This window comes from Mobula hypostoma, chromosome 1 (assembly GCF_963921235.1).
Source record: "Mobula hypostoma chromosome 1, sMobHyp1.1, whole genome shotgun sequence".
Taxonomy (NCBI): domain Eukaryota; kingdom Metazoa; phylum Chordata; class Chondrichthyes; order Myliobatiformes; family Myliobatidae; genus Mobula; species Mobula hypostoma.
In genome coordinates, this window is record NC_086097.1 from 124580662 (window position 1) to 124605841 (window position 25180).

The window sequence follows — 25180 nt, forward strand, 5'->3', positions numbered from 1 at the left end:
ACTGCTGAATCCATTTTACTACTTCAATATTAATACCTAACCAACCTTCCCTATGGGACCTTGTCAAAGGCCTTACTGAAGTCCATATAGACAGCATCCATCGCTTTACCCTCATCAACTTTCCTCGTAACCTCTTCAAAAAATTCAATACGATTTGTCAAACGTGACCTTCCACGCACAAATCCATGTTGACTGTTCCTAATCAGACCGTCTATCCAGATAATTATATATACCATCCCTAAGAATACTTTCCATCAATTTACCCACCACTGACGTCAAACTCACAGGCCGATAATTGCTAGGTTTACTCTCAGAACCCTTTTTAAACAATGGAACAACATGAGCAATCCTCTGGCACCATGCCCGTTTCTAATGACTTTTGAAATATTTCTGTCAGAGCCCCTGACAGTCGATAACGACCGTTAAAATATTGTGATTATGTCAAAAGCTCATTTATGTTTATTTCATAAAGAACTACAGCCACTTAATACAAAATCCACCTCCACTTTTGGTGTATAATAATTTACCTGCCGGATTGCTGCCATGAAGTACCCAGACGGTGGAGCTGGTTGATAAGGATTGATAACAGGATTTGGAACAGCTCAGACACTCACCATTCTCTGCATGTATTGCTTTGCCAGATGAGCTCGTCGTTCTTCTTTGCGTTGAGCCAGAGCAACATACAAAGCTTTAGTGCTAACAATCCGGCCATTCATCTCTGTTATAGCCTTGGTAGCTTCCTCTGGTGAAGAGAAACAGACAAATCCAAAGCCTTTACTATGCCCATGCTCCATCATCACCTATATAGATAAAAGGGAGACATTTCATTCTGATAAACAACCAGTTTCAATTATTACCTGAACAATACAAAATTCAACAAACTTGACATGCTCGTGTTTGAAACTTATTGTTTTCTTTAAAATGCCATTTATGTGATGTCCATTCAACAATAGGCCAAAAATTGTTAAGTTCTGATGCTTAAGCAAAACATTCAGACAAGATTTTTGTGTTAAGATGCCAATTTACCATTAATCTACTTCTACAATTCTGACAAAAAGTTATTCTTCCTCTGACATGGTAATGTATTAGGCACAAAGTAATAATACCTTAGCACTTGTAATTGTACCGAACGGTGAAAATTCTTTGCGCAGTCGCACATCATCAATATTCTTATCCAGATTTTTGACATAAAGGTTGACCCCCTATAATCGAAAAATATCCAAATTTAATCTTATATTAAACCATATTTAAACACAAATGTACTTTAAAAATCATTAAACTGACATACTTTGTACAGAAGCAACAGACAGAATTATGCAATCCCTTAATTAAATCAAACCTCAGTCATCCTTACATATTATCCATGAACAGAGATGGCAACTTAATGATGATTTGTGAACATCTCCACTACTAGTAACAGAATAAAATCAGCACCAGCCATTTCAATCAGCTAACTTCAAGTATTAACTAACTGGTAACAACTTGCTCACTGATGCTTAGCCCACTTTACTTCCAACCTTTTCCAAACAATCAAGCAGCACCAGAAAAATGTTAGTATTGGGAAGCAGTGAGCATTGAGGTGGGGGCTAGGGGGAGTGTCAAGAGGAGCAACCATTCAAAACATTCAAGTAGACAAAATGAAATCGCTCAAGGGAATGTGCTAGACCCCAAACACCATTCACCGCTTCAAAATCAGAAATGGAAATGGTCATTGCTGAATGCAGTGTTCACTATCAGTCATCAACATAGAGCTCTTCAGCACAGAAACATGCCCTTCAGCCAATCTAGACCATGCTGAACTGATATTCTACCTAGTCCCAATACCCACACCTGGATCACAGCCCTCCCTACCACTCCTATCCATGTACTTATCCAAACTTCTCAAATGTTACAACCAAACCCACATTCACCATTTCCACTGGCAGCTCATTCAACATTCGCACCACCGAGTGAAGAAATTTCCTCTCCGATTCCCCTCAAGTATTTCACATTCCACCCTTAATCTATGACCTCCAGTTCTAGTCTCATCCAACCTCTGTCCCTCATAACTAAGCTGTGGCTGAATACAGTAGGGTTGCTTATTAAGTGCCAAGAACTTTTCCCTCAGACGAATTTCAGACAATGGTGACCACTGTTGTATAACCAACTTTTGACGTGCAATGGCATCACAAACAAATACGTCACCAACAGAGCAGGCCAGTAACCACTAAGTTCTCTGGATCAGCCACTTGTCAAATTGTTTATACTGCAGCAGGTGGCTCACCACCAAACACCCCAAATCCCCTCCAAGGTGCTGAACAGGGCACCAAAACAACCAGCAAGGTGTCATGTACAAAAAACCTATTTGATTGCCACCTCAATTAATGGTCAAGTACTGTGGTAGTTTGCCATGACTCACCACAGAACATCATCCAACATGTGGAAGACCATGAGCAATATTTGGACAGGAACATCACAAAATTGCGCTTGCTGACTTGCATGTCCATCATTTCTTCATTGCCAAATCAAAATCCTTGTCAATCTCAAGTAGGTTTCTAAAACATCACTTTCATTAACAGATTTGGCAAAGCAGGACAGCCCACTGCGTTCCACATGTACACTTACATCTTTCAAGATGTATTTCTAGGATATTCCCAAGATCCATAATTGTCCAACCTTAATGGCCTTAAGATAGTGAGCTTACCTTGAAGCATTGTGCAGGTACTCCCAACGTCTCAAGACAGGTAAATACCTTCTGAAGGGGCACTTTTTTTTGGCCACAATGTGAACAAAATCTATTGGGTGTTACTGTACACACAGAACCCCAGTGGGCTCTTCTGCAATGCCAAATGTAATAACAAACACTAAAAATCAACAATTACAAAAAGTTACATTTATCAACACATTGATAGTCAAAAAAAGTGTGATCATCTATAACCAAACTAATTACATTCTCAAATACGAGGAAGTCTGCAGATGCTGGAAATTCAAGCAACACACACAAAATGCTGGTGGAACACAGCAGGCCAGTCAGCATCTATAGGAAGAAGAACAGTCGATGTTTTGGGCCGAGACCCTTCGTCAGGACTAACTGAAGTCTATGTGAAACGTTACATGTTTCTCGCCACAAATACTTCTAAGCTTGCTGAGTATTTTCACTTTTAATATTTCATTCCGACTCAAATTGATAAGATTCCTGAGCATACAAAAATACTGAAAGGACTCAGCAGGTCAGGCAGCATCTATGGAGGGGAATAGACAGTCGATAGTTTGGGCTGAGAACCTTCATCGCCATGTGAGTCTTGATAAAGGATCTCAAAGATGAAACATCCTTGGACACTGCCTGACCTGCTGAGTTCCTCTAGCATTCTGTATGTGTTGGTCCGGAATTCCGGCATCTGCAGAATCTCTTATGTTTAGATAAGCTTCTTCTTGCTTTAGGTCAATGACTGAAACACCAACAGTTTTGCTATTTACCTGGTGGTTTGTGATTTGGTCCTGTTTCATCTGTTCAAATTAGTGCTTTAGCTCTGTCTGTTGCTCGACCATTTCCTGGGCCCGGTGCCAAATGAATGACGTTGCAAAGCATAATCACCTGTGAACAGAAAACCAACCACACCTAATATGCACTCACTGACACAGAGGCAGAGTCATACAACCGTGAGTAACACACACAAAATGCTGGAGCAACTCAGCAGGTCGGGCAGCATCTATGAAGAACAATAAACAGTCGACGTTTCAGGCCGAGACTCATCAGCTCTGTTTATTCCTCTTCATACAAAATGCCCGACCTGCTGAGTCTCTTTGACATTTTGTGTGTGTTACTCTGCAGAATCTTGTGTTCATACAACATAGAATCAGTCCCGTCAGCACACTGTGTCCAAGCTGACCATCGTGCACTCACATCAATTACTTACTGAAACGACACTATTTACCAGCACTTGGTCCATGGCCTTCGTGCAGTATCCTCAAACCTACTCTAAACCTTTGACCCCCCCCATCCCCCCCCCCCAAGACCACTCACCCTAAAAGTATACCCTCTAGCTTTATAGATTTCTGCTACAGGAGAGACTCTCCTTGGTGTGAAGGCAGTACATGGTCACGTACACATACTTGATAATAATATTTACTTTCACTTTGACTCAGAGGGCTTGGTATTGGACACTGATTCAGAATACGATGAGAAGGAACTTTTTTCACTCAGAGGATATGAATCTTGGGCACTTCTTTCCACAGAAAGCTTGTGCATAGTTAAGGAAATGGAGGATCACACAGAATATATATATAAATAAATTATCTATAGATGCTTCCTGACCTGCTGAGTTCCTCCAGTATTTTGTGGGTGTTACTCTGGATTTCCAACATCTCGTGTGTTTATGATTTAATATTCCATATGCCTTCTTCACCCCCTTATCTACTGTACCTGTGCTGCCACCTTCAGGAATCCATGGACTTGAGCACCAATTTCCATCAGTCCCTACTGTTGTGTATTTAATATTTTAGTTATATTTGAATAATCTTGTATATATACCTGTATATTGTTTAATTAAGCATTCTTGTTCATTTAAGTAATTAATTACAGGTTTTATATATATAAATACGTGAATTGCATACATCACCATGCTCCACGTGATACGTGCACGCCTCACTTCAAGTAAACTCAAAGTTAAACCTGTATTCTTGGACTCCCTGTCTTCCTTTGAATCAAGTTAATGTTGTGAAGTTACAGTACATAACATTGGTGACGATGTATTTTTTTTAAAAAGAACCCAATATAGCTACCGACCTGCTAAAATGCAGCAAAGCATTCAAGCTAAAAAAAAACGAGCGAGGAATGGCAAGTATGCCACACTGCACGAGGAGACCGTCGAGTCTAAGCAAAAGGTAGCACACCAGATGTTCTTTGAAAGGGAAGACACGATGAGTTTAAAAAGATGTTATAAAACGGAAGAATTCACTGGTTCATAATGAATGTGTACTGGGTGATAATCATTTTTTTAAAAAATCTGAAATGGCTGGAAAAATTGGATTGGCTGTTGTAGACTGAGCTACTGGAATAGTATTTTGAAACAAATGAAATAACTAACAAGAAGTGAGTACCAATTTTGCTAGGTGCATTAGGTTTAAAGTCATACAGTTTGCCTCAAAGTTTGACCACTCCAACTAAATCATCACAAATAAGCTTTGCTACTATTGTAAAAGTAATGCATTAACACTTAGAACCAAAGCCATTTTTGACTGAAGAATGCTTTTTCTTTCATAAGCAGAATCAAAAGGAAGGGGGGGGGGTCAATTTCAGCATATGTGGCTCAATTGAGAAATTGTCTGATTATTATCAGTTTGGTAATGGTCTTAATGCTACACCAAGAGGTTGTTTAGTTTGTGGAATTTTAAAACATTCAAAAACAGCTTCTAACTGGAGTGCAACTTCAGTTCAAAACAGCAGCGGAAATCGCTGTTTCAATGGAAACCTCAGACAGAAATGCAATTGAGTTGCAGTCAGGAATGACAACCAGTGAGAATAAAATTGCAGTGTCTAAACAGAAACCGGACAGGCCAAACAGATTGTGTTACTGATGTGGCAGGGGCTCACATACACCAAATAAATGCAGATTTTAGGGTAAAACTTGCAGAAAATGCAACAAAGTAGGACACATACAAAGAGTATACTGGGCAGACAAAAAGAAATGGACTGCACAGGGAGGAGAAAATGCTAAAAAGTCAAATTGCAGTTTCAGAAAGAGCACTAATCTGATCTGCATGCTGTTGGTGAAAAATCTAATAATGTTGAGAGTGACACAGGATTGTGTAGCCTTGAGATTTACAGTGTGAAAATTAACAATAGCCAAGCAATACGGCAAATTAGAAGTGAATTAGAATAATTCACAATAGAAGCGAACGGCAAATTAATTAAAATAGAATCGGAAACTGGCTTAGCTGTTTCAGTCATTCCACAAAATGAGTTTAAATGATATTTCAAATATACAGGTTGGCCACTGATTTTCCAGTACCCTCAGTTCCTGAGCCTTGCCGGATTAACATTTTTGCCAGATTAAAAGTGGTCACGCAATAATAAAGGCAAAAATGGAATGTAAAAGGTTAAAAAGGATTATTATTCAAACAAAAATTAAATGTAAGTTTATTAATTACTTATGTTACATACCCAGTAACTGGGTTGTCAAACCAGCGGAAATGGAACACTCGTTGGGTTCTGTGATTACTAGAAACTAATGAAGTTTTATTAACAAAAATAAGTAATACAGTACACTAACTGCAAAGGTATAAATGTAACAGGTTAGTAATGGTAGTATACACATATACACAGAAATAGGGTAATAGGAATCAACCAAGCTCTATCACAGTCCAAGGGTAAAATGATCAGTCTTAACGTGAAGCAGAGTTCAGTTCAGTCTAGTGTAGTTCGAAGTAATTGCTGTTGTTGTACTGTTGGAGAGAGAGAGAGAGTGAGAGATACAGTTGAGGTTTCAGGCAAACCTTTTGATGCCTTCTGATCCCGCTGTGGTCACCAACTGTCACCCCTCCGTTCCGGATGTGACCGTTCTTCCGTGGTGAACCCGGCACCCAGGCAAGGGTGGACACACAACAGGTCCCCACCGGTCGTACCTTTACACCCTGTGAGCCTCTGGCCAATTCCCACAAATCAGTCCTCCAAACTCCCACCAACTTGTGGGGCACAATGCTCTTTCCAGGGTCTCATGGCGTGTGTGTTGTGCCTTAGCAAACCCGCTATTTTTATCCCCCTGATGGGATATCACCTGTCCATCAAACTTCACACTTCCTATTGTCTCAGCAGGATTGTTAATGAACAGTTCAGGTTCAAAGCAAACTGTCTGTGGCAAACGCCAACATACTGAATTATGTGTCTCTCTCTTGTTATCTCTCTCTTCCCTCTGATTAGCATTTTGAATGGCTCTCCATTGTCTCTCGTTATCTCTCTCATTAAAATCATTCATTCTGCAGCTCTGCTTGGCTTCACACGACACCCCCACCCTTAAAAGAATTTTTACCAGGGGTAAAAATTACGGGCATGAGTGCACATTATAAAATACACACTAATATACAGGCAGTCATCAGCTATTCGGCTAATACAGAGAACTTTAAATTTTAACACCTGGACAGACAATCAGCAATTACATTGTCGGTTCCTTTTACATATTTTATCTTTATATCAAATTCCTGTAATACCAGACTCCAACTTAACAAGCATTTGTTTTTATCCTTCATTGTGCTCAAAAACACTAATGGATTGTGATCAGTGTAAATTATCAGTGGTTTCCGTGCCGGACAAGTATAAACCTCAAAACGTTGTAATGCCAAAATGATTGTCAGTAATTCCTTTTCCACAGTGGAATAATTTCTCTGATGGACATTAAACTTCTTAGAAAAATAAGCCACTGGGTGGTCAATCTCCTCTTTGTCTGTCTGCAACAGCACCGCCCCTGTTGCTTCGCCGCTAGCATCTGTTGCTAGGGAGAAGGGTTTTGAAAAGTCAGGCACACTCAGTACAGGTTGGTGACACAGAATCGCCTTCAGACTCTCGAAGGCTTGTTGATAAAGGTCGTTCCACACAAACTTCTCATTCTTCGGCAAGAGCTTAGTAAGAGGGAGGGTAATATCCGCAAAGTTTTTACAAAACTTCCGATAGTACCTCACCATCCCCAAAAACCTTCTCAGGGCCCTCTTGTCCATTGGGATGGGAACTTCAGAGATAGCCTGCATCGGTGCCAGCTGCCCCTGTCCTACTACATACCCCAGATATGTGACCTTAGCGTGGCCAAACTCACTTTTCACGAGGTTCACTGTCAGGTTGGCTTCAGGCAGCCACTTAAACAGTTCCTCTACTGCCACAATGTGCTCCTCCCACGTGTCACTCCAGACCACCAAATCGTCAATATACGCTTCTGCGTTCTTTAACCCTTTTATCATTGAATTAATCATCCTTTGGAAGGTCCCTGGGGCGTTCTTCATGCCAAATCGTAAAACATTATACTCGCATAACCCGGATGGAGTGGCAAATGCTGAGATTTCTCTAACCCGGTCAGTTGAAAGAACACACCAGTACCCTTTCAGCAAATCGATCTTTGTGATGTACTTAGCCCTCCCCACTTCATCGATGCAATCGTCTACCCTTGGGATGGCGTAAACATTAGTTTTTGTGATGGTGTTCACCTTTCTGTAATCTGTACAGAATCATATGTTCCCATAGGGTTTCAGGATAACCACACAGGGAGAGGCCCATTCCGATTTGGATGGCCTAATAATACCTGTGGCTAGCATGTGTTCAATTTCTTTCTCCACTAGCTTGCCCTTCTCCAAGTTCATCCTATAGGGGTGTTGCTTAATAGGCTGATCTGACGTAACAATAACATCATGTACCGTCCCCTTGCATCGCCTCGGGACATCTGGACATATATCGGCATGCCGGTTAATTAGCTTTATCAGCGGCTCGCTCTGCTTAGGGGTTAAGTGAGAGACCTTATCAGCAAAGTTGGCCAAAACCATAGAGTTCTCCAATCTGGTTGGCACCATGTTTATCTTTTCAAGACGTGTTTTTCCCTTATCATTTGGCGCCACATCCTCATTCATTTTTGTGATAGCACTGACTGGATCTGCTTCCTCATCATGGTAAGCTTTTAGCATATTGATATGCACTAATTGTGTCGGCTTACGTCTGTCCGGCGTTTCGATAACATAATTCAAAGAGTCTATTTTTTTAATCACTTCGTACGGACTGTGGAATCTCACCTGTAGGGGGTTGGTTACCACTGGAAACAGAGCTAAGACCCTATCGCCCACTTGAAACACTTGCTCTCGGGCTCGTCTATCATACCACTGTTTCATTTTTGTTTGGTAGTCTCGTAGATTTTCTTTGGCAAGGTCACAGATCCTTTTAAGCCTCTCACGAAATTTTAAAACATAATCAATCACATTGACTTGTACTGTCGGGCTGGACCATTGCTCTTTCAGTAAGGTCAGAGGTCCTCTGGGCCTATGACCGAAGACGAGCTTGAATGGGCTGAACCCCAATGACTCCTGAACCGCGTCCCTTACGGCAAATAACAAGAGAGGCAAGGCATCATCCCAGTCTCTAGCGTTCTCTTGACAATAAGTTTTAATCATGATCTTTAACGTTGCGTGGAATCTCTCCAACGCCCCTTGAGACTCTGGGTGGTACACGGAGGCCAAAATCTGCTTTGCTCCCATCTCATCCAACATCCGTCGGAATGTGTGAGATCTGAAGACACTCCCCTGATCTGACTGAATTTCCCTTGGCAACCCCACCGTAGTGAAAAATTTCACAAGTGCCTTTACCACTGCGGGAGCCTTGACACTTGCCAGGGGCACAGCCTCCGGAAACCTGGTGGCAGCACACATCATAGTCATCACATACTCTTGCCCACTCGCAGTTCTGGGCAGGGGACCGACAAAATCCACAATTATTCGGGAAAAAGGTTCCCCAAAAGCGGGTATCGGTTGAAGGGGCGCTTTAGGCAGGACCTGGTTCGGCTTACCTACCACCTGACAGGTGTGACACGATCTACAATACTCAATAATATCCTTCCTCATGTTTGGCCAGTGAAACTCTTTCATAATTCTATCGACTGTTCTCCTCACCCCAAAATGTCCACCGAGGGGTATCTTGTGGGCGAGGTTAAAAATCTCGTCCCTATAAATTTTCCACACTACCACCTGGTGTACCACCCCCGACTCCTCATCTGCGGGCACGGTACTTGGTCTCCACTTCCTCACCAGTACTCGCTCCTTCATATAATAGCCCACTGAATCCCTTTTTATTTCTGCTTCAGAGAGAGCTGTCTCCATCAAAACCATCAGCTCCTCGTCTCGTTCCTGTGCCTTTATAAATTCCTTCCTCGCTAATGTTAGATCTACCTCAACTCCCTCACTTCCTTCCACTCCACTATGCTCCTTCTTCTCACTTTCTAACCCCTCCTGGTACAAGTCTGGTAAAAACGTCTCAGCTAAATCCACATTCGCTTCGGCAGCCTTTCTCGACATGCGTCGAGTTACTGCGCAAGCAGGATAAACCTGTGAATCCATGGGCAGGTCCTCAGTCCTGGCAGGCTTGCTCATCAGCTTTACTGCTGGGTACACATCTCCACCTGCAAGGTCGTTACCGAGTAAGACCTCCACGTCTTCCATCGGTAATTCGGACCTCACCCCTATCATGACCGGTCCGGAGACCAAGTCACTTTTCAGGTATATCTGGTGCAAAGGTACTGCTTCAGTCCCCTTCCCAATGCCTTTTATCACACTGACCTCCCCAATCTCGGTCTCTGCACTGAATTCTAACACCCTCCTTAAGATCAATGATTGACAAGCCCCAGTGTCTCTCTAGATCCGTACTGGAGCTGGGGTTGACCCCTCCTTCACCGACACCAATCTGGCTGAAGTAAACTTCTCGCGCCCTTCCTGAACTCTATCAGACCTCTTCTTCCCTAGCGGTTTGTTTGCCAGCTCAATACAGCCAGTCGGAGTTGTTGTTTTTCCTTTCCACGTCTCCTTCTTTGGGGCAAAACACCTGGACGCAATGTGACCGCCTTCCCACAATTATAGCATACGAAATCAGGAGACTTCCTACCAAACTGCTTCCCATCTTCCTTATCCTTCTCACTAGTCCCCGGCTTACTTTCTGGCTTAGCCGGCAGACTTTCTCCACCCTCTCGACTACCCTTCTGGTAGGTCTTACTCGGGGTAAACTTTGCTTTGTGTGTTAACTCGTACTCATCTGCTAACTTAGCACTCGCAGCTAAGGTTTCTGCCTCCTTCTCATCTAGATAGAGCCTCATACCTTCATGGACACAACCTTCAAATTGCTTGATCAGTATTAGCTGTAGCAGTTTGTCATAATCCCCTGTGACCCCTTTCGAGGCACACCAACACTCACCATACATTTGCATCTCACTGGCAAACTCTAAATACGTGTGGCCCCACTGCTTCTTCGCATTCTGGAACCTCTGCCGGTATGCCTCCAGGACCCACTCATAAATCCTGAGTATAGCCTCTTTTACCACATCATACCTCTGTGCATCTTCTGCTGACAACGCTGAGTAAGCTTGCTGAGCCTTCCCCTTAAGCACGCTCTGGAGTAGAACAGCCCACTTATCCCTCGGCCAGTCCTGACTTGCAGCGACTTTTTCGAAATGTAGAACGTACCAATCAACATCAGCCTCCTCAAATGGGGGAACCAACCTAACCTCCTGGGTTGCCCTGAACCTTCCACCTTGGTCCGGCATTTGGCCCCCCTCACGTTATCTTTAACTTCTCCAGCTCAAACTCCCTTTCCTTCTCTTTCCTCCCTTTCTAGCTGCTTCTCTCTCTCTTCCCGTTCTAGCTGCTTTTCTCTCTCTTCCCTTTCTAGCTGCTTTACTCGGAACTCATGCTCGAGCCTTAATCTTTCCATCTGCAGCAGCACTGCCTCCCCACCAGGTTTGCTCATAGACACCACCTCCAGCTCCCTGTGGGGAAACACATCTTTAGATACATAATACTCAATGATGGCTCAATGAAATTCCTCAATCTCCATTTCTGCTGTTTGCCCTTTTTTTTTATATTTGGGAATTTCGGGGGGGGGAGAGAGAGGGGGGGGGAGAGAGGGGGGGAGAGAGGGGGGGAGAGAGGGGGGGAGAGAGGGGGGGGGGGGGGGGGGGGAGAGGGGGGGGGGAGGGGGGGGGGGGAGGGGGGGGGGAGAGGGGGGGGGAGGGGGGGGGGGGGGGGGGGGGGGGGGGGAGAGGGGGGGGAGGGGGAGGGGGGGGGAGAGAGGGGGGGGGAGGGGGGAGGGGGGGGGGGGAGGGGGGGGGAGGGGGGGGAGGGGGGGGGGGGAGGAGGGGGGGGGGGGGGAGGGGGGGAGGGGGGGGGGGGGGGGGGGGGGGGGGAGGGGGGGGGGGGGAGGGGGGAGGGGGGGGGGGGGAGAGAGAGGAGAGAGATACAGTTGAGATTTCAGGCAAACCTTTCGATGCCTTATGATCCCACTGTGGTCACCGACTGTGACCCCTCCGTTCCGGATGCAACCGTTCTTCCGTGGTGAACCCGGCACCCAGTGAAGGGTGGACACACAACAGGTCCCCACCGGTCGTACCTTTACACCCTGTGAGCCTCTGGCCAATTCCCACGAATCGGTCCTCCAAACTCTCACCAACTTGTGGGGCACAATGCTCTTTCCACGGTCTCATGGCATGTGTTGTGCCTTAGCAAACCCGCTATTTTTATCCCCCGATGGGGTATCACCTGTCCATCAAACTTCACACTTGCTATTGTCTCAGCAGGATTGTTAATGAACAGTTCAAGTTCAAGGCAAACTGTCTGTGGCAGATGCCAACATACTGAATTATGTGTCTCTCTCTCATTATCTCTCTTCTCTCTTATTAGCATTTTGAATGGCTCTCCGTTGTCTCTCGTTATCTCTCTCATTAACATCATCTGTTCTGCAGCTCTGCTTGGCTTCACACATGACACTGTGCTTACAAAGAATGTTGCTTCTTGGTTATATTTTAAACATTTTATCCAGGCGAAGTTGTTTCATGTGTTTTGATCTCTCCCTGTGTAATTTTTCTTGCATCAAATAAAAATTCATTAGCTCTTGTTCTGTGACAAAGGTACATTTCTCTAACCCTTTGATTAAATTACCCAACAACTCAATAAACTTGTCAATAATAAATCTTTCACTGCCATCTTCATCACCTGCAGTGTTTTTATCAGCATTCAGAACACTGTCTATCATTTCTGATTTCCCAGTCCGTAAGGTGATGCACAACAGGTGTTTCATCATTGGCAATCATCCACTCACGTAGATCTTCTTCATTAAGACTACCTGCTATATACCTTTGAAAGCAGGTCCTATAACACTTTTTGCATACGCAAGCAAATCATGAACAACTGCTTTCTCCTTCGGTACACAAATTCCCGTAAAATCATCATCAAGCTTTCCTTCAGGCACATCATCAAACACCAAGGCAGGCCACAACTTATACCAGCCATTCTTTAGTGTTGAAGGTTCTACCGGTTATTCCTCCCTCCCTCAGTGGTAATCCAGCCACTATTATTTGTGCAATATGTTACGGGGTGTGTTGGCTCGTGACCAAGTGGTTAAGGCGTTCGTCTGGCTGGCTGAGGCAGCGTGTTGTGTCCTTGAGCAAGGCCACACATTGCTCTGCGACGACACTGATGCCAAGCTGTATGGGTCCTAATGCCCTTCCCTTGGACAACATCGGTGGCGTGGAGAGGGGAGACTTGCAGCACGGGAAACTGCTGGTCTTCCATATAACCTTGCCCAGGCCTGCACCCTGGAAACCTTCCAAAGCGCAAATCCATGGTCTCTCAAGACTAACGGATGCCTATAAATAAAATGTTACAAGGCAAATTTAAACACCTTTCAAGGCCCTAGGGCATTGATTTTTTCCAATCACTAGTGGTTTACATCTTTGAGTTACTGCTGCATTGGTAACTCTGTCCTTAAATTGTTTGAATTCTGTGGGATCTTCCTAGTCTTCTGTTGTTAATGTTTTCCTTGCAAGTTTCATCTGTATTATACCGTTGCTCAGGACCGAGGTTTTCATCAGCTATGAGCTTCACAAATGTATGCATGTACTCGGTAGCTCCTTCACGGTTTGCAGACAGGTTTTCTCCACACACTTTAAGCATGGCAATTCCATGGCACTTTTTAAACCTCTGAAGTCATCTTCCACTAGAGTCACACTCACGTTCTCATTTAAGTTCTTTATGGAACAACTTAGCTTGGTTCATTATCATATTGCCCGACAAGTCGACTCCATCACTCCGATGCTGATGAAACCATTCAATCATTACTTGATCATGCTCAATGCTCTTAGCAACTTTCATAGTTTTTCTAATGCTCATTTGCTTCAGCGAATCACTGTTTGCATCGAGTTACAAATACTTTTCTCTTTGGTGCTGTATATCACACTCAATTGATAAACCAATGCCATACAAGTCACATCGCTTATGCGCAGAAATATCTTGGTTTTTTTCAAACAGTTCAACCTTCTCTTGAATCGATATGGACTGATGTTTACATTTGACACCACCACTGGTACTTGCACTTACCTTAGAAGCCATAGCTAGGGTTAAATTTACCTAAAATAGACAAAAATAAGCACAAAATATTGTGTTTCCCACCCAATAAATGCAATGAAAATAATAAAAATAGCGTGCTTTTGTCAAAATGACACTTTTCGTCCCTCTTCCCTCCTGGAGAAGGTTCAGGAGCTTGAAGACTCGTATGGCCAGATTTGGGAACAGCTTCTTTCCAACTGTGATAAGACTGCTGAACGGATCCTGACCCGAATCTGGGCTGTACCCTCCAAATATACGGATCTGCCTCACAGTTTTTCTGCACTACCTTACTTTCCATTTTTCTATTTTCTATTTATGATTTATAATTTAAATTTTGAATATTTACCAATGATTTGTACTCCAGGGAGCGGGAAGCACAGAATCAAATATCACTGTAATGATTGTACGTTCTAGTATCAATTGTTTGGCGACAATAAAGTTATAAAGTATCAAATGAGTCTTGCCATAGATGGCACTGCATGAGCTACACAGAGTGCCATCTGGTGGCCACTAGTAAACTACGTCTCTGAATTTCATCCGAATTGAAAGACTTCTGGAAAATCAGTAGTTAACCTGTACAAACTGAAGCCCCTTAAGATATCCAACTAAGAACTTGTACTGGAGAGAAGATAACTTCTGTGGGAATGACATTTGTGACAGTGACGTACAACAACCAACAAGTCACATTTAGTTTGCATGTGATAAAAACAAGAGGACCAGCATTGTGGGGGTGTGATTGGCTGAGGCAACTACACTAGATTGGAGATCCATCCACCACTTGCGTGTCACATCCCCCGGAATGAAGCCATGTGAAAGGGAATAATGAAAGGTTCTGGATGATGCCACAGTTGTCTCCATGTCGAACACCATGAACCGTTGCCCAACAGAGGACTAACAGGTGTTGGTGCTAACCTCTGTGCCTCTGGCTAGAAGTCAGGTTGAACCACAGAAGGACCATGCTGCTCAGAGGAATCATGAATGTAATGAAACAGTGGTTCAACTACAAAAGCATTTGTAGGCAACATATCTGAGGAAGCTTCTGGTATGTTAATCAGGCAGTTACTTGTGAAATCTGGCTTATAGCTGGAAGAGAGTTCAAGAAGCTTCAGTAAAGTTGCAAGCATTCAGCTCTTGTGAGTATAAAAAACCAGAATCTACTTTGTGTGCATTAAGGTTATTGCATGAACTTCAAGTGGGAGACAAAATTCTGAATAAATGGAAGGGCAAAAAGAAAGGAGTCAACAGAAATGTGCAAACAGATGATTCACCAGATGATGCTGTGGGTGAGGAACCCAAAATGAAAGATCAGATCATAAAGGGAGCAATTGAAGGATTAGTAAGAGAATAGTCCAGTGAACTAAATGCACCTTCCCAAGATCAAGATGCACAAACTAGAAGATGGAGAGAAGGAATGTGAGAAAGAAAAAGAAATGGATCAAAGTAGATCCAGAGAGAGAAAAGGAGACAAAAAGCTGACTGGCCCGAGCTGCCTCGAGTCGGAAGTCTCTCAATTTTATTCCCAGTCCGGGGATGCAAGAGCAAAACTCTAGGCTGTCACTGTGCTGCTGGGGTTACCTTCAACACTCAGTCACCACCTTATTAGGTACACTGATACACCTGATCTAAATAGCCAACCATGCAGCAGCAACTCAATGTATTAAAGCAAGGAGACGTGGTCAAGAGGTTCAGGTGTTGTCCAGACCAAACAGAATGGGAAACATATGTCATCTAAGTGACTTTGACAATGGAATAATTGTTGGTGCAAGATGGGGTAGTTTGAGTAGCACAGAATCTGTTGATCTCCTGGGATTTTCAAACACAATCATCTTTAGAGTTTACAGAGAATGGTACAAAAAACATCTAGTTATCGAGAGAGTTAAACCTTCAAGTGGACGGGCTACAGCAAGAGAAGACCACAAACACACACACAGTGGCCACTTTATTAGGTAGAGAACGTATAGCTCAGTGGCATTATTTTGAAAAAGGCCTAATCTAAGACGTCTGATCAATATTTAACCCCAGCTCAATCTTTCCTAGTTAAGGTTGATAGATTCCTGATTGGTAAGGGCAACAACATGCACTCAAAGACATTTTAGTGGGTACCTCCTGTATCACACTACTGAATGTATGTTTGTGGGCTTCTGCTGCTGTAGCCCATTCCCAACCACTTAATATTCCAGAAATTAGCTGTGAGCTGTGCAGTTGTCTGCAGCTTTTGCCCCAACCATTTTACTTGGAAGAGTGACTAACCACAGTTTTCACACTCTCAGTTACCAGCCAGCCTTCAGTATCATCCTACGGGTATTTCCCAGGCCACCCAATGCACATGCTGACCTGTAGCTTTGCTAATAACGTCACTTAATGGCTATTTCTTCACCCAATATGCCGAGCTAACATAGAACAGTACAGCACAGTACAGGCCCTTCGACCCACGATGTTGTGCCATTTAACCTACTTTAAGATCAATCTAACCCCTGCGTCCAACTCCATTTTTTATCATCCATGTGCCTAACTAAGAAGTTCTTAAATGTCCCTAACGTAACTGCCTCAACCACTACCCCTGTCAAGGTTTTCCACGCACTCACCTCTCTATGTAAAAGGAAAGTACCTCTGACATCCCCCCTATACTTCCCTCCAAACACCTTAAAATCATGCCCCCTTCTATTAGCCATTTCCACCCTGGGAAAAAGTCTCTGGCTGTCCTCTCGATCTATGCTTCTTATCATGTACATCTCTATCAGCTGCCCTTGCTCCAAAGGGAAAAGCCCCAGCTCACTAAACCTACCCTCTAGGCAGCTTCCTGATAAATTTACAGACATAGTAACTGATAGAAATCCTGCTTGAAGTTATCTTCCCCTCAGGAGGTCTCACTCTCTATTTCAATGAACATCAAGTGTAATTCACCTCAGAGGAGGGAACTTTCCAACCTATTACATCAATAAAAGCTAACTTGATTCAATGGAAAACCTTTGTTGTAATTCACAGCCATCCCCTGTAACCACTCGCCTTTCGAACTCAGCAAAGCATCAAAATGAAACATTGCCCCAATTTAACACTGACATTGAGGAACTCTTGGGATTTGTAGTTGGGATTCTGGAAAACATTAATATAAGAAGCTGGAAATCTAAATCAACACAAACAAGATGCTGGAGGAACTGTGGGTCAGGCAGCATCTATGGAGGGAATAGAACAGTCCTGGTTTTGGGCTAAGACCCTTTATCAGGCCATGGGATGGTGGTGAGTGGGATGTGTGGGGAAGTGGTGGGTGGGTGGGGTGGTGGAGAGAGTTCTAGAAACAACACCAGAGAATAATGGGTACTTTTTAGAATGGAGCTTGCTCAGAACCTCACATCAGCCAAAGAACACACACACCTTTCAACCATCCTGCCTCAAGAACTTGCAGCTGCGGCTCTGGGTTTGTACTGAAAGAAGGCTACATCATGGACATGAACCCTAGAGATTCTGCAGGTGCTGGAAGTGCAGAGCAACGCTGTCCTGTGGGGGGCGTGGCTTATTCTGATTGTCGAAAGTCACTCCCATTGTGATTGGTTAGTTTAGAAACTGCAGCTGCTTTTCCCATTGATTAGCTGCCTGGTATCCAGTTTCAAATATCCTGGGTATATAGAGAGCACGTGTGGGAGGTTCTCTCCCTTTTCTCTTGTTTAAGGCAAGTGGTGCACATAGCCATTAGGAAGGTATGCTCTGTGCCTGTCTTTAACTAAGTTTGTTGTTAACTGTCTATGCCTTACAAGGCACGAAACGAAGACTGTGTGGCGCACCACTCCTCACACAGACAGTAGGTGGCCTTTGACTTACAAAGAGTTCATCCGCCCTTTGACAGGTTTTGTTTTTAGTCCTGCTGGGTGCCTACACACCCTCCTCCCTGGTTAACAGAAGTACACCAGGGGGTGTGCTGGTTGAGTCGCCGACAACCCGACCTGAGACAGGTAGTACTGGGCTACGTGATACCAGTAGCAAGGCAAGGCCCTGACCTCTCCTGTATTGTCCGATGCTGGCTGCCTAGGCCTGAGTCGACGTAGTAGTAGTAGTAGTTGTTAACTGTACAGATATTTGTTGAATATTCAATTTTTTAGTGTCTGTAACTCGGGGAACATGAATATTTGGTCGAACTTATATTGCTTGTAAATAAATAATTAATATTCCTATTCACAGTCAATGTTTTCTGTCTCACTTGCCAGACCCACGAATCTGATTCAACTTTACAAACAAACACAAGGTGCTGGAGAAACTCAGCAGGGCAGGCAGCATCTACGTAGAGGAATAAACTGTTGACGTTCGGGCCGAGATGTGTCCTGATGATGTCTACCCTCTTTTAAGTTCCATGGCATCCACTCAGTGTAGAGCTCAGGGGTCTCTCAATATCCCTTCCAGAATAATATTTACTTTTCAACTATTAGATAGGCCACAATCACATTCTTGTTGTGGGATCCTGCTGTATATGTACTTACTAACCAGATGCCTACATTGACCACACTTCATTGCAGTAAAGTTGTTTACTACATAAACACGTTCATCTTTAATAATTTAAGTACTCATCACTAAACCTCATTTAATTTATAAATGTCCTGCATGCCTGGAGAAAATTGATGAAAGCTTATTATTTATTATGATCAGTGTATAGGAGTGAGATAGGATTAGCTGGCTGACTGATGACACAACAACAGCCTTGTACTCAACATCACTAAAACCAAGGAATTAACTGTGGACTTTAGGAAGGGCAAGTCAAGGGAACATACACCAGCCCTCATCGAGGTATCAGCAATGGAAAGGGTGAGCAGTTTCAAGCTCCTGGGTGTCAACATCTCCGAAGATCTATCCTAGTCCCAACATATTTATTCAATTACAAAGAAGGCATGTCAGTCGCTGTATTTCATTAGGAGTTTGAGGAGATTTGGTATGTCACCAAAGACTATCAAATTTCTACAGACGTACCAGGGAGAGCGTTCTGTTTGGTTAGGTCACCATCTGGTATGGGGCACAAAAGTACAGAATCAGAAAAGGCCATAGAGTGTTATAAACTCAGCCAGCTCCATCGTGGGTACTAACCTCCCAACCATCAAGGACATCTTCAAGAGCAGTGCCTCGAGAAGGTGGCATCCATCATTAAGGTCCCTCATCGTCCAGGACGTGCCCTCTTCTCATTGCTACCATCAGAGAGGAGGTACAAGAGCCTAAAGAAACACACTCAAGAGTTTTAAATAGGTTCAAATAAATAGTGATAGTTTTTTAAAATAAAAATTACATCCTAATGACATTAATTCTTCTCCAAGTTGGCATGCTTAACAAGTATTTTAAAATAAGCTATTTAATAAGCCAAGTATTGAATAAAAGGCTGGTGGAACTCTGTGGGTGAGGCAACAGCTGAGGAGAGAAATGGACGGTCGATGTTTAGGGTTTAGACCCTTCATCTGGATGCTCAACCATTTAGGAACAGCTCCCCTCCCACCCCCACCACCACCCAACATCAGATTTCTGAATGGTCCACAACCCATGAACACTATCACATAATTTTGATTTGTTTTTGCACTACTTATTTATTTTTTAAACACCCAGCGACCACTTTATAAGGTACACCTGCTCATTAATGCAATGACTAATCAGCCAATCATCAGGCTCAATACAGTTGTTGTTCATGCCAAACATCAGAATGGGGAGGAAATGTGATCCAAGTTACTTTGGCTGTGGAATGGTTGTTGGTGCCAGATGGGGTAGTTTGAGTATCTCAGAAATTGCTGGTCTCAAAAAAAAAAATTGAGTGGCAAATCTCCGGTTCAAGCTGACAGGAAGGTGATACCAACTTACATAACTATGAATAACAACAGTGGCGTGCAGAAGAGCATCTCTGAATGCACAACATGTTATACCTTGAAGTGGATGGGCTACAGCAGTAGAAGACCATGAATGTACACTCAGTGGCCACTTTTCTGGAGTTACAGAAGTTACTTAATAAAGTGTTCACTGAATGTATTCCTTAGTTTCTAATAGGTGGAATGAACAAGCTATCAGTGTAGAGCAGAAAACTTCAGAATTCTGAAAATACTTCACTAAAGCAATCATTTTACTGAATATACACTGAAGATATCCAATATGACTAGGAAGCATAGAAACAGAAAAATACAATGAAAGAATTATCCATTTTAGAAATTGCTGCCGAAAAAAGTACGCTTTACCTACCTTTTCCTGATCATTATTCTGCTGTTTCCATTCTGCGGGCTCCATAGTCTCACATATGGCAACTCAAAGGCATGCACATTTCTCAGCACTGCTCCAAGATAATGAAAAAATAGTCACAACCATGTCTTTTTCTATATATATCATAATACTTTGAAATGGTATCAATGGGAGTCTATAGAGGAAGAATGGAGAAGTGGGGCATATAGATAACATAAACAATGAAAGAAGGCACATTAGGCTCAGTGGAAAAACTGGAGGCCACATACCACCTAACGAAACACATCCTCAACAGCTCGAATTAACTGTTCTTTCACCCATTAAACTTCAGAAAATTTTTAAAGTTCAACGTAAATTTTATTATCAAAGTAGATATATGTTACCATATAAAACCCTGAGATTCATTTTCTTGTGAGCATCTCAACAAATCTATAGAATAATAACTATAACACGGTCAATGAAAGACTGCCCAACTAGGGCATCCAATCAGAGTGCAGAAGACAACAAACTGCAAATGAAAAAGAAAAAATAATATGAATAAATAAGTAATAAATATTGAGAACATGAAACAAAGTGTCCTTGAAAATGAGTCCACCGGTTGTGGGAACATTTCAACGATGGGGCAAGTGAAGTTGAGTGAAGCTACCCCCTTTTGTTCAAGAGCCTGATGGCTGAGGGGTAGTAGTTGTTCCTGAACCAGGTGGTGCAAGTCCTGAGGCTCTTGAACTTTCCTGATGGCAGCGAGAAGATAGCAAATCATGGGTGGTGGGGGTCCCTAATGATGGATATTGCTTTCCTAGGGCAGCTTTTCTTTTTTTCTGATTTACAGCATAATGATCTCTAGAAATCATGCGCAGAACATATCGTTTGAACATTGGTCATTTGTCAGTCTTGTTTATGTATAGTCTTCCATAAATTCTAATGTACTTCTTTATTTCCTGTAAATGCCTACAGGAAAATAAATGTCAAGGTAGAATATGGTAACATATGCTTACTTTTATTTCCCCTTGGGAGGTCTTAGTCACTCTTTCAATGAACAATAAATGCTAATGTGCCTCAGGAAAGGGAAAATGACAATCTATTACATCAATAAAAACTAACTCAGTTCAATGGATAAACTTCATTGTGGTTTGCTGATTACAACTCTACACAAGACAAAGGAACAGAATTAGTCTATTTGGCCCATTGAATCTGCTTTCCCATAACCGCATCTGATCACAGCAAACCATCTTGATGGACCTCTCTCCCAATTCCGAGATGTTAAATGGCTTAAACACTGGGAAGGGATTGATTTTATTAACGTTATCAAAATTATCATTGAAGATTTAAAGTGACCTTATGTACAGACATACATTTGGGACACTCAGTATTTCAGTTTGAAATCCAAACTCAACACTGGGTTCAGATCGAAATAATTCAGATGATGGAAAACTGAAAACAACAAGAAAAATTATAAACACAAGAAATTCTGTGGATGTTGGAAATCTAGAGCAACACAAACACTCAATGCTGGAGGAATTCAACAGGTCGGGCAGCATCCATGAAGAGAATAAACAGTCAGCATTTCGGGCTGAGACCCTTCATCAATACTGGGAAAAGGAACAGGGAAGAAGCCAGAATAAGAAGGGAACGGGTATAAGCTGGCAGGTGATAGGTCAACCAGGCGAGGGTTGGGTAGGTGGGATGAAGTGAGAAGCTGGGAGGTGATCGGTGAAAAAGATAAAAGGCTGAAGAAGGAGTCTGATAGTAGAGTAGAGTGGACCATGGACTGTGGGAGAAAGGGAAGGATGGGCACCAGAGGGAGATGATGGGCAGGTGAGGAGAAGAAGTAAGAGGGAAGTTAGAATAGGGAATGGAAAAGGGGGCTGGGACAGAATAAAAAACTGTTGGAAACACTCAGTCACACAGCTTCTGGGAAGAGAGAAGGAAATTTAACTTCTCAGATCAAAGAGTTTTCATCATAATCCAACATCATTTCTAAGTAGTCTGTATGTCCTCTCCATGGAATGTGTGGTTTTCCCTGGTGCTCAAGAATCCTCCTGCAGTCCAAAGATGTACTGTTTATCAGGTTAATTGGTCATTGTAAATTGTCCCATAATTAGGCTAAAGCTAAAATTGGACGTTGCTGGGTGGTGTGGCTCAAAAGGAGCCTGTTCCACTGTGTTACAGTTTGTGTGCTAGGGGAAAGAATAGTGAAGGCTAATAACTAATAAATAGGGGTGTGAGTTCTGCTAACATGGGAACAAAGAATGACAGATGAAAGCAGAAACATGTAATACAACAGTGATGACACCCAAGTTTCAGGAACCTCACCAATTATGTTCTAGTGTGCAGCCTTTGTTATAACAGAAAATTGGAATTACTGTTAGACCTGCGGATAATCATTTTATTCTGTAATCAGGACCTGGTCTGTTACTTAATTAAGTCTTCCCGTTATTCTGTTGCCATTCTGTTATCAAAATGTAGTTCCACTGGTAATCTCGTCAACTGAGAATGTAAAAGCTCTAGCATATTCATGCTCAGGTAGATCAGCTGTGACTGGTTTCTAGGTGCTCACCTGATTTTCTTTTAAATAAACCCTCCTGTTATTTCGAATACCAACTCCGTGTTATCTTTCAGTTTGCTCCTACAACATGCAATAATTTCCCCAGTAACAGTGTAATAAGCGCGGTCACCCATTGTATTACACCCTTCATTTGGAAGTGCATCGAACATTGGAAAATGCTTCAATAAACACAAGAAACTTGCAACTGGAAGCTATATCCCTGGAAAATCATATTCCATTTCAGGGAGAATGAAAAAGAATTTAATAAGTGTGGTGCTGCGAGAAAACTGACCACACTTCAGAATTTCCAGGCCTTCAGTTAGTCCTGACGAAGGGTCTCGGCCTGAAACGTCGACTGCGTCTCTTCCTATAGATGCTGCCTGGCCTGCTGCGTTCACCAGCAACTTTGATGTGTGTTGCTAGAATTTCCAGGCCAGTGGCTGCTGAATGAAAGAACTTCCATTTGCATGGGGTAGCGATAATATATTTTGGGATTGTATAAAATGTCTGACAGATATTTTATCCAAACAATTATTGTTTGGATAAATCTTGGCTGAGGCATTGAACAGCTGATTAGATGGGGTCATACAGAGTTGATTCATGGAAACAGGAAATTAGGACAATCTAGTCTGCTCTGTCTATCAAGCCTCCGCTTTTAGATTAGGGTTGGTGTAAAAACCAAACCTGACCTAAAGCATTTATTCTCTCCACATCCTCATCAATTCAGACTGAATTCTGCCAGTCAACAGCACATTAGAGGTAAACCTGGGTTAACTGGCCACTATAGTCATGCAGTCATGGGGTGAGGGGGAACTGGAGGGAGAGGAGCAGGGGAAGGAGAAGTTGAGGGGGCGAGGGCAAGTGAGGGAAATAGACAAAGAAACATTGCACCATTTGTGAATGTCTTCCACCTCTCAAGTAGATGCTTCTCACATTAGTCCACCACCGGACTGCCTTATGGAGTGAAATTGAATTTGGAACTCACCACAGTATCCTCCTTCAGCAAGTTCACAAACGAGATACAAGGTGAAATATTCCAAAAGGTGCCTCGGTAGTTCAGTTTTCTGGGCTGCAATCTTTTAAAAGCAAATCACCTCATTACTGAAGAAAAACAACAGGAATTCTGCAGAAGCTGGAAATTCAAGCAACACACAAAGTTGCTGGTGAATGCAGCAGGCGAGGCAGCATCTCTAGGAAGAGGTGCAGTCGACGTTTCGGGCCGAGACCCTTCGTCAGGACTAACTGAAGGAAGAGTGAGTAAGGGATTTGAAAGTGGGAGGGGGAGGGGAGATCCAAAATGATAGAAGAAGACAGGAGGGGGAGGGATGGAGCCAAGAGCTGGACAGGTGATTGGCAAAAGGGATACGAGAGGATCATGGGACAGGAGGTCCGGGAAGAAAGACAAGGGGGGGGGACCCAGAGGATGGGCAAGGGGTATATTCAGAGGGACAGGGGGAGAAAAAGGAGAGTGAGAGAAAGAATGTGTGTATAAAAATAAATAACAGATGGGGTACGAGGGGAAGGTGGGACATTAGCGGAAGTTAGAGGTCAATGTTCATGCCATCAGGTTGGAGGCTACCCAGACGGAATACAAGGTGTTGTTCCTCCGCTTCATCTTTACAGTAGAGGAGGCCGTAGATAGACATGTCAGAATGGGAATGGGATGTGGAATTAAAATGCGTGGCCACTGGGAGATCCTGCTTTCTCTGGCGGACAGAGCGTAGATGTTCAGTAAAGCGGTCTCCCAGTCTGCGTCGGGTCTCACCAATATATAAAAGGCCACAGCGTCTGTTTCATTCTGGAGAGCAGGCGCGCTCTCTTCCTTTAGCGAGTGTCTCCAGCTGCCCCGAGTAGCGGGCGAGGGGGTCCCGTCAAACCGCCCCCGGGCCCAAGTCCACACCGCGTGGAAATTGAAAAGCCGGCACGCGCGCCGCCCCAACCGCCGCTTCCTTAACAGAAATCTCGTTAATATTTTTACTTCAAATACATTCTTATGAACTTACGGCGTTGCTTCTATAATGTTTCTTTGTGGGTAGAAGCGGAGCTCTTCGCCATCATGCTGCAAGCATGGCACCCACCTTCACACTTTCCACAACCGGAGGTTACGCATAAGACGCGACGAAACCGGAGGTGACGTCATCGCATGCCGCGATATACCAGAGACAATAAATATACCTTTGTTATACTGTAACTTAATTATCAACCTTTAACTTTAACTAGAAAATAATTACAAACAAATCACTTAAAGCGTAGACCCAACAAAGTCAAATAAATACCTTAAGGGCAACACAGGGCCTGTATATAACTGCCATCAGGGTCCTTCTACCCTTGCAGTTTCTTAACTCAACCCAC

General features: G+C 43.2%; 1 protein-coding gene across 6 annotated transcripts in view; it reads right to left on the minus strand.

The window, feature by feature from the left end:
• The window catches only part of LOC134350265 (polyadenylate-binding protein 1-like), a 43783-nt gene extending 18858 nt beyond the window's left edge, over window positions 1-24925 (minus strand). The window contains exons 1-6 of one of the 6 annotated variants that reach the window (XM_063055296.1): window positions 24832-24925; window positions 20287-20374; window positions 19159-19283; window positions 3457-3574; window positions 1107-1202; window positions 615-800 (exon numbers count right to left, since the gene is read on the minus strand). In XM_063055296.1, coding sequence (XP_062911366.1) covers window positions 615-800; window positions 1107-1202; window positions 3457-3486 — 312 coding nt within the window. In that variant the 5' untranslated portion in view covers window positions 3487-3574; window positions 19159-19283; window positions 20287-20374; window positions 24832-24925. Of the gene's footprint in view, window positions 1-614; window positions 801-1106; window positions 1203-3456; window positions 3575-3896; window positions 3916-4003; window positions 4089-4294; window positions 4384-19158; window positions 19284-20286; window positions 20375-24831 lie in introns of those variants that run through there. The other 5 variants (XM_063055328.1, XM_063055313.1, XM_063055304.1 and 2 more) reach the window with 5 other exon arrangements.
• Between the last annotated feature and the right edge of the window lie 255 nt (window positions 24926-25180).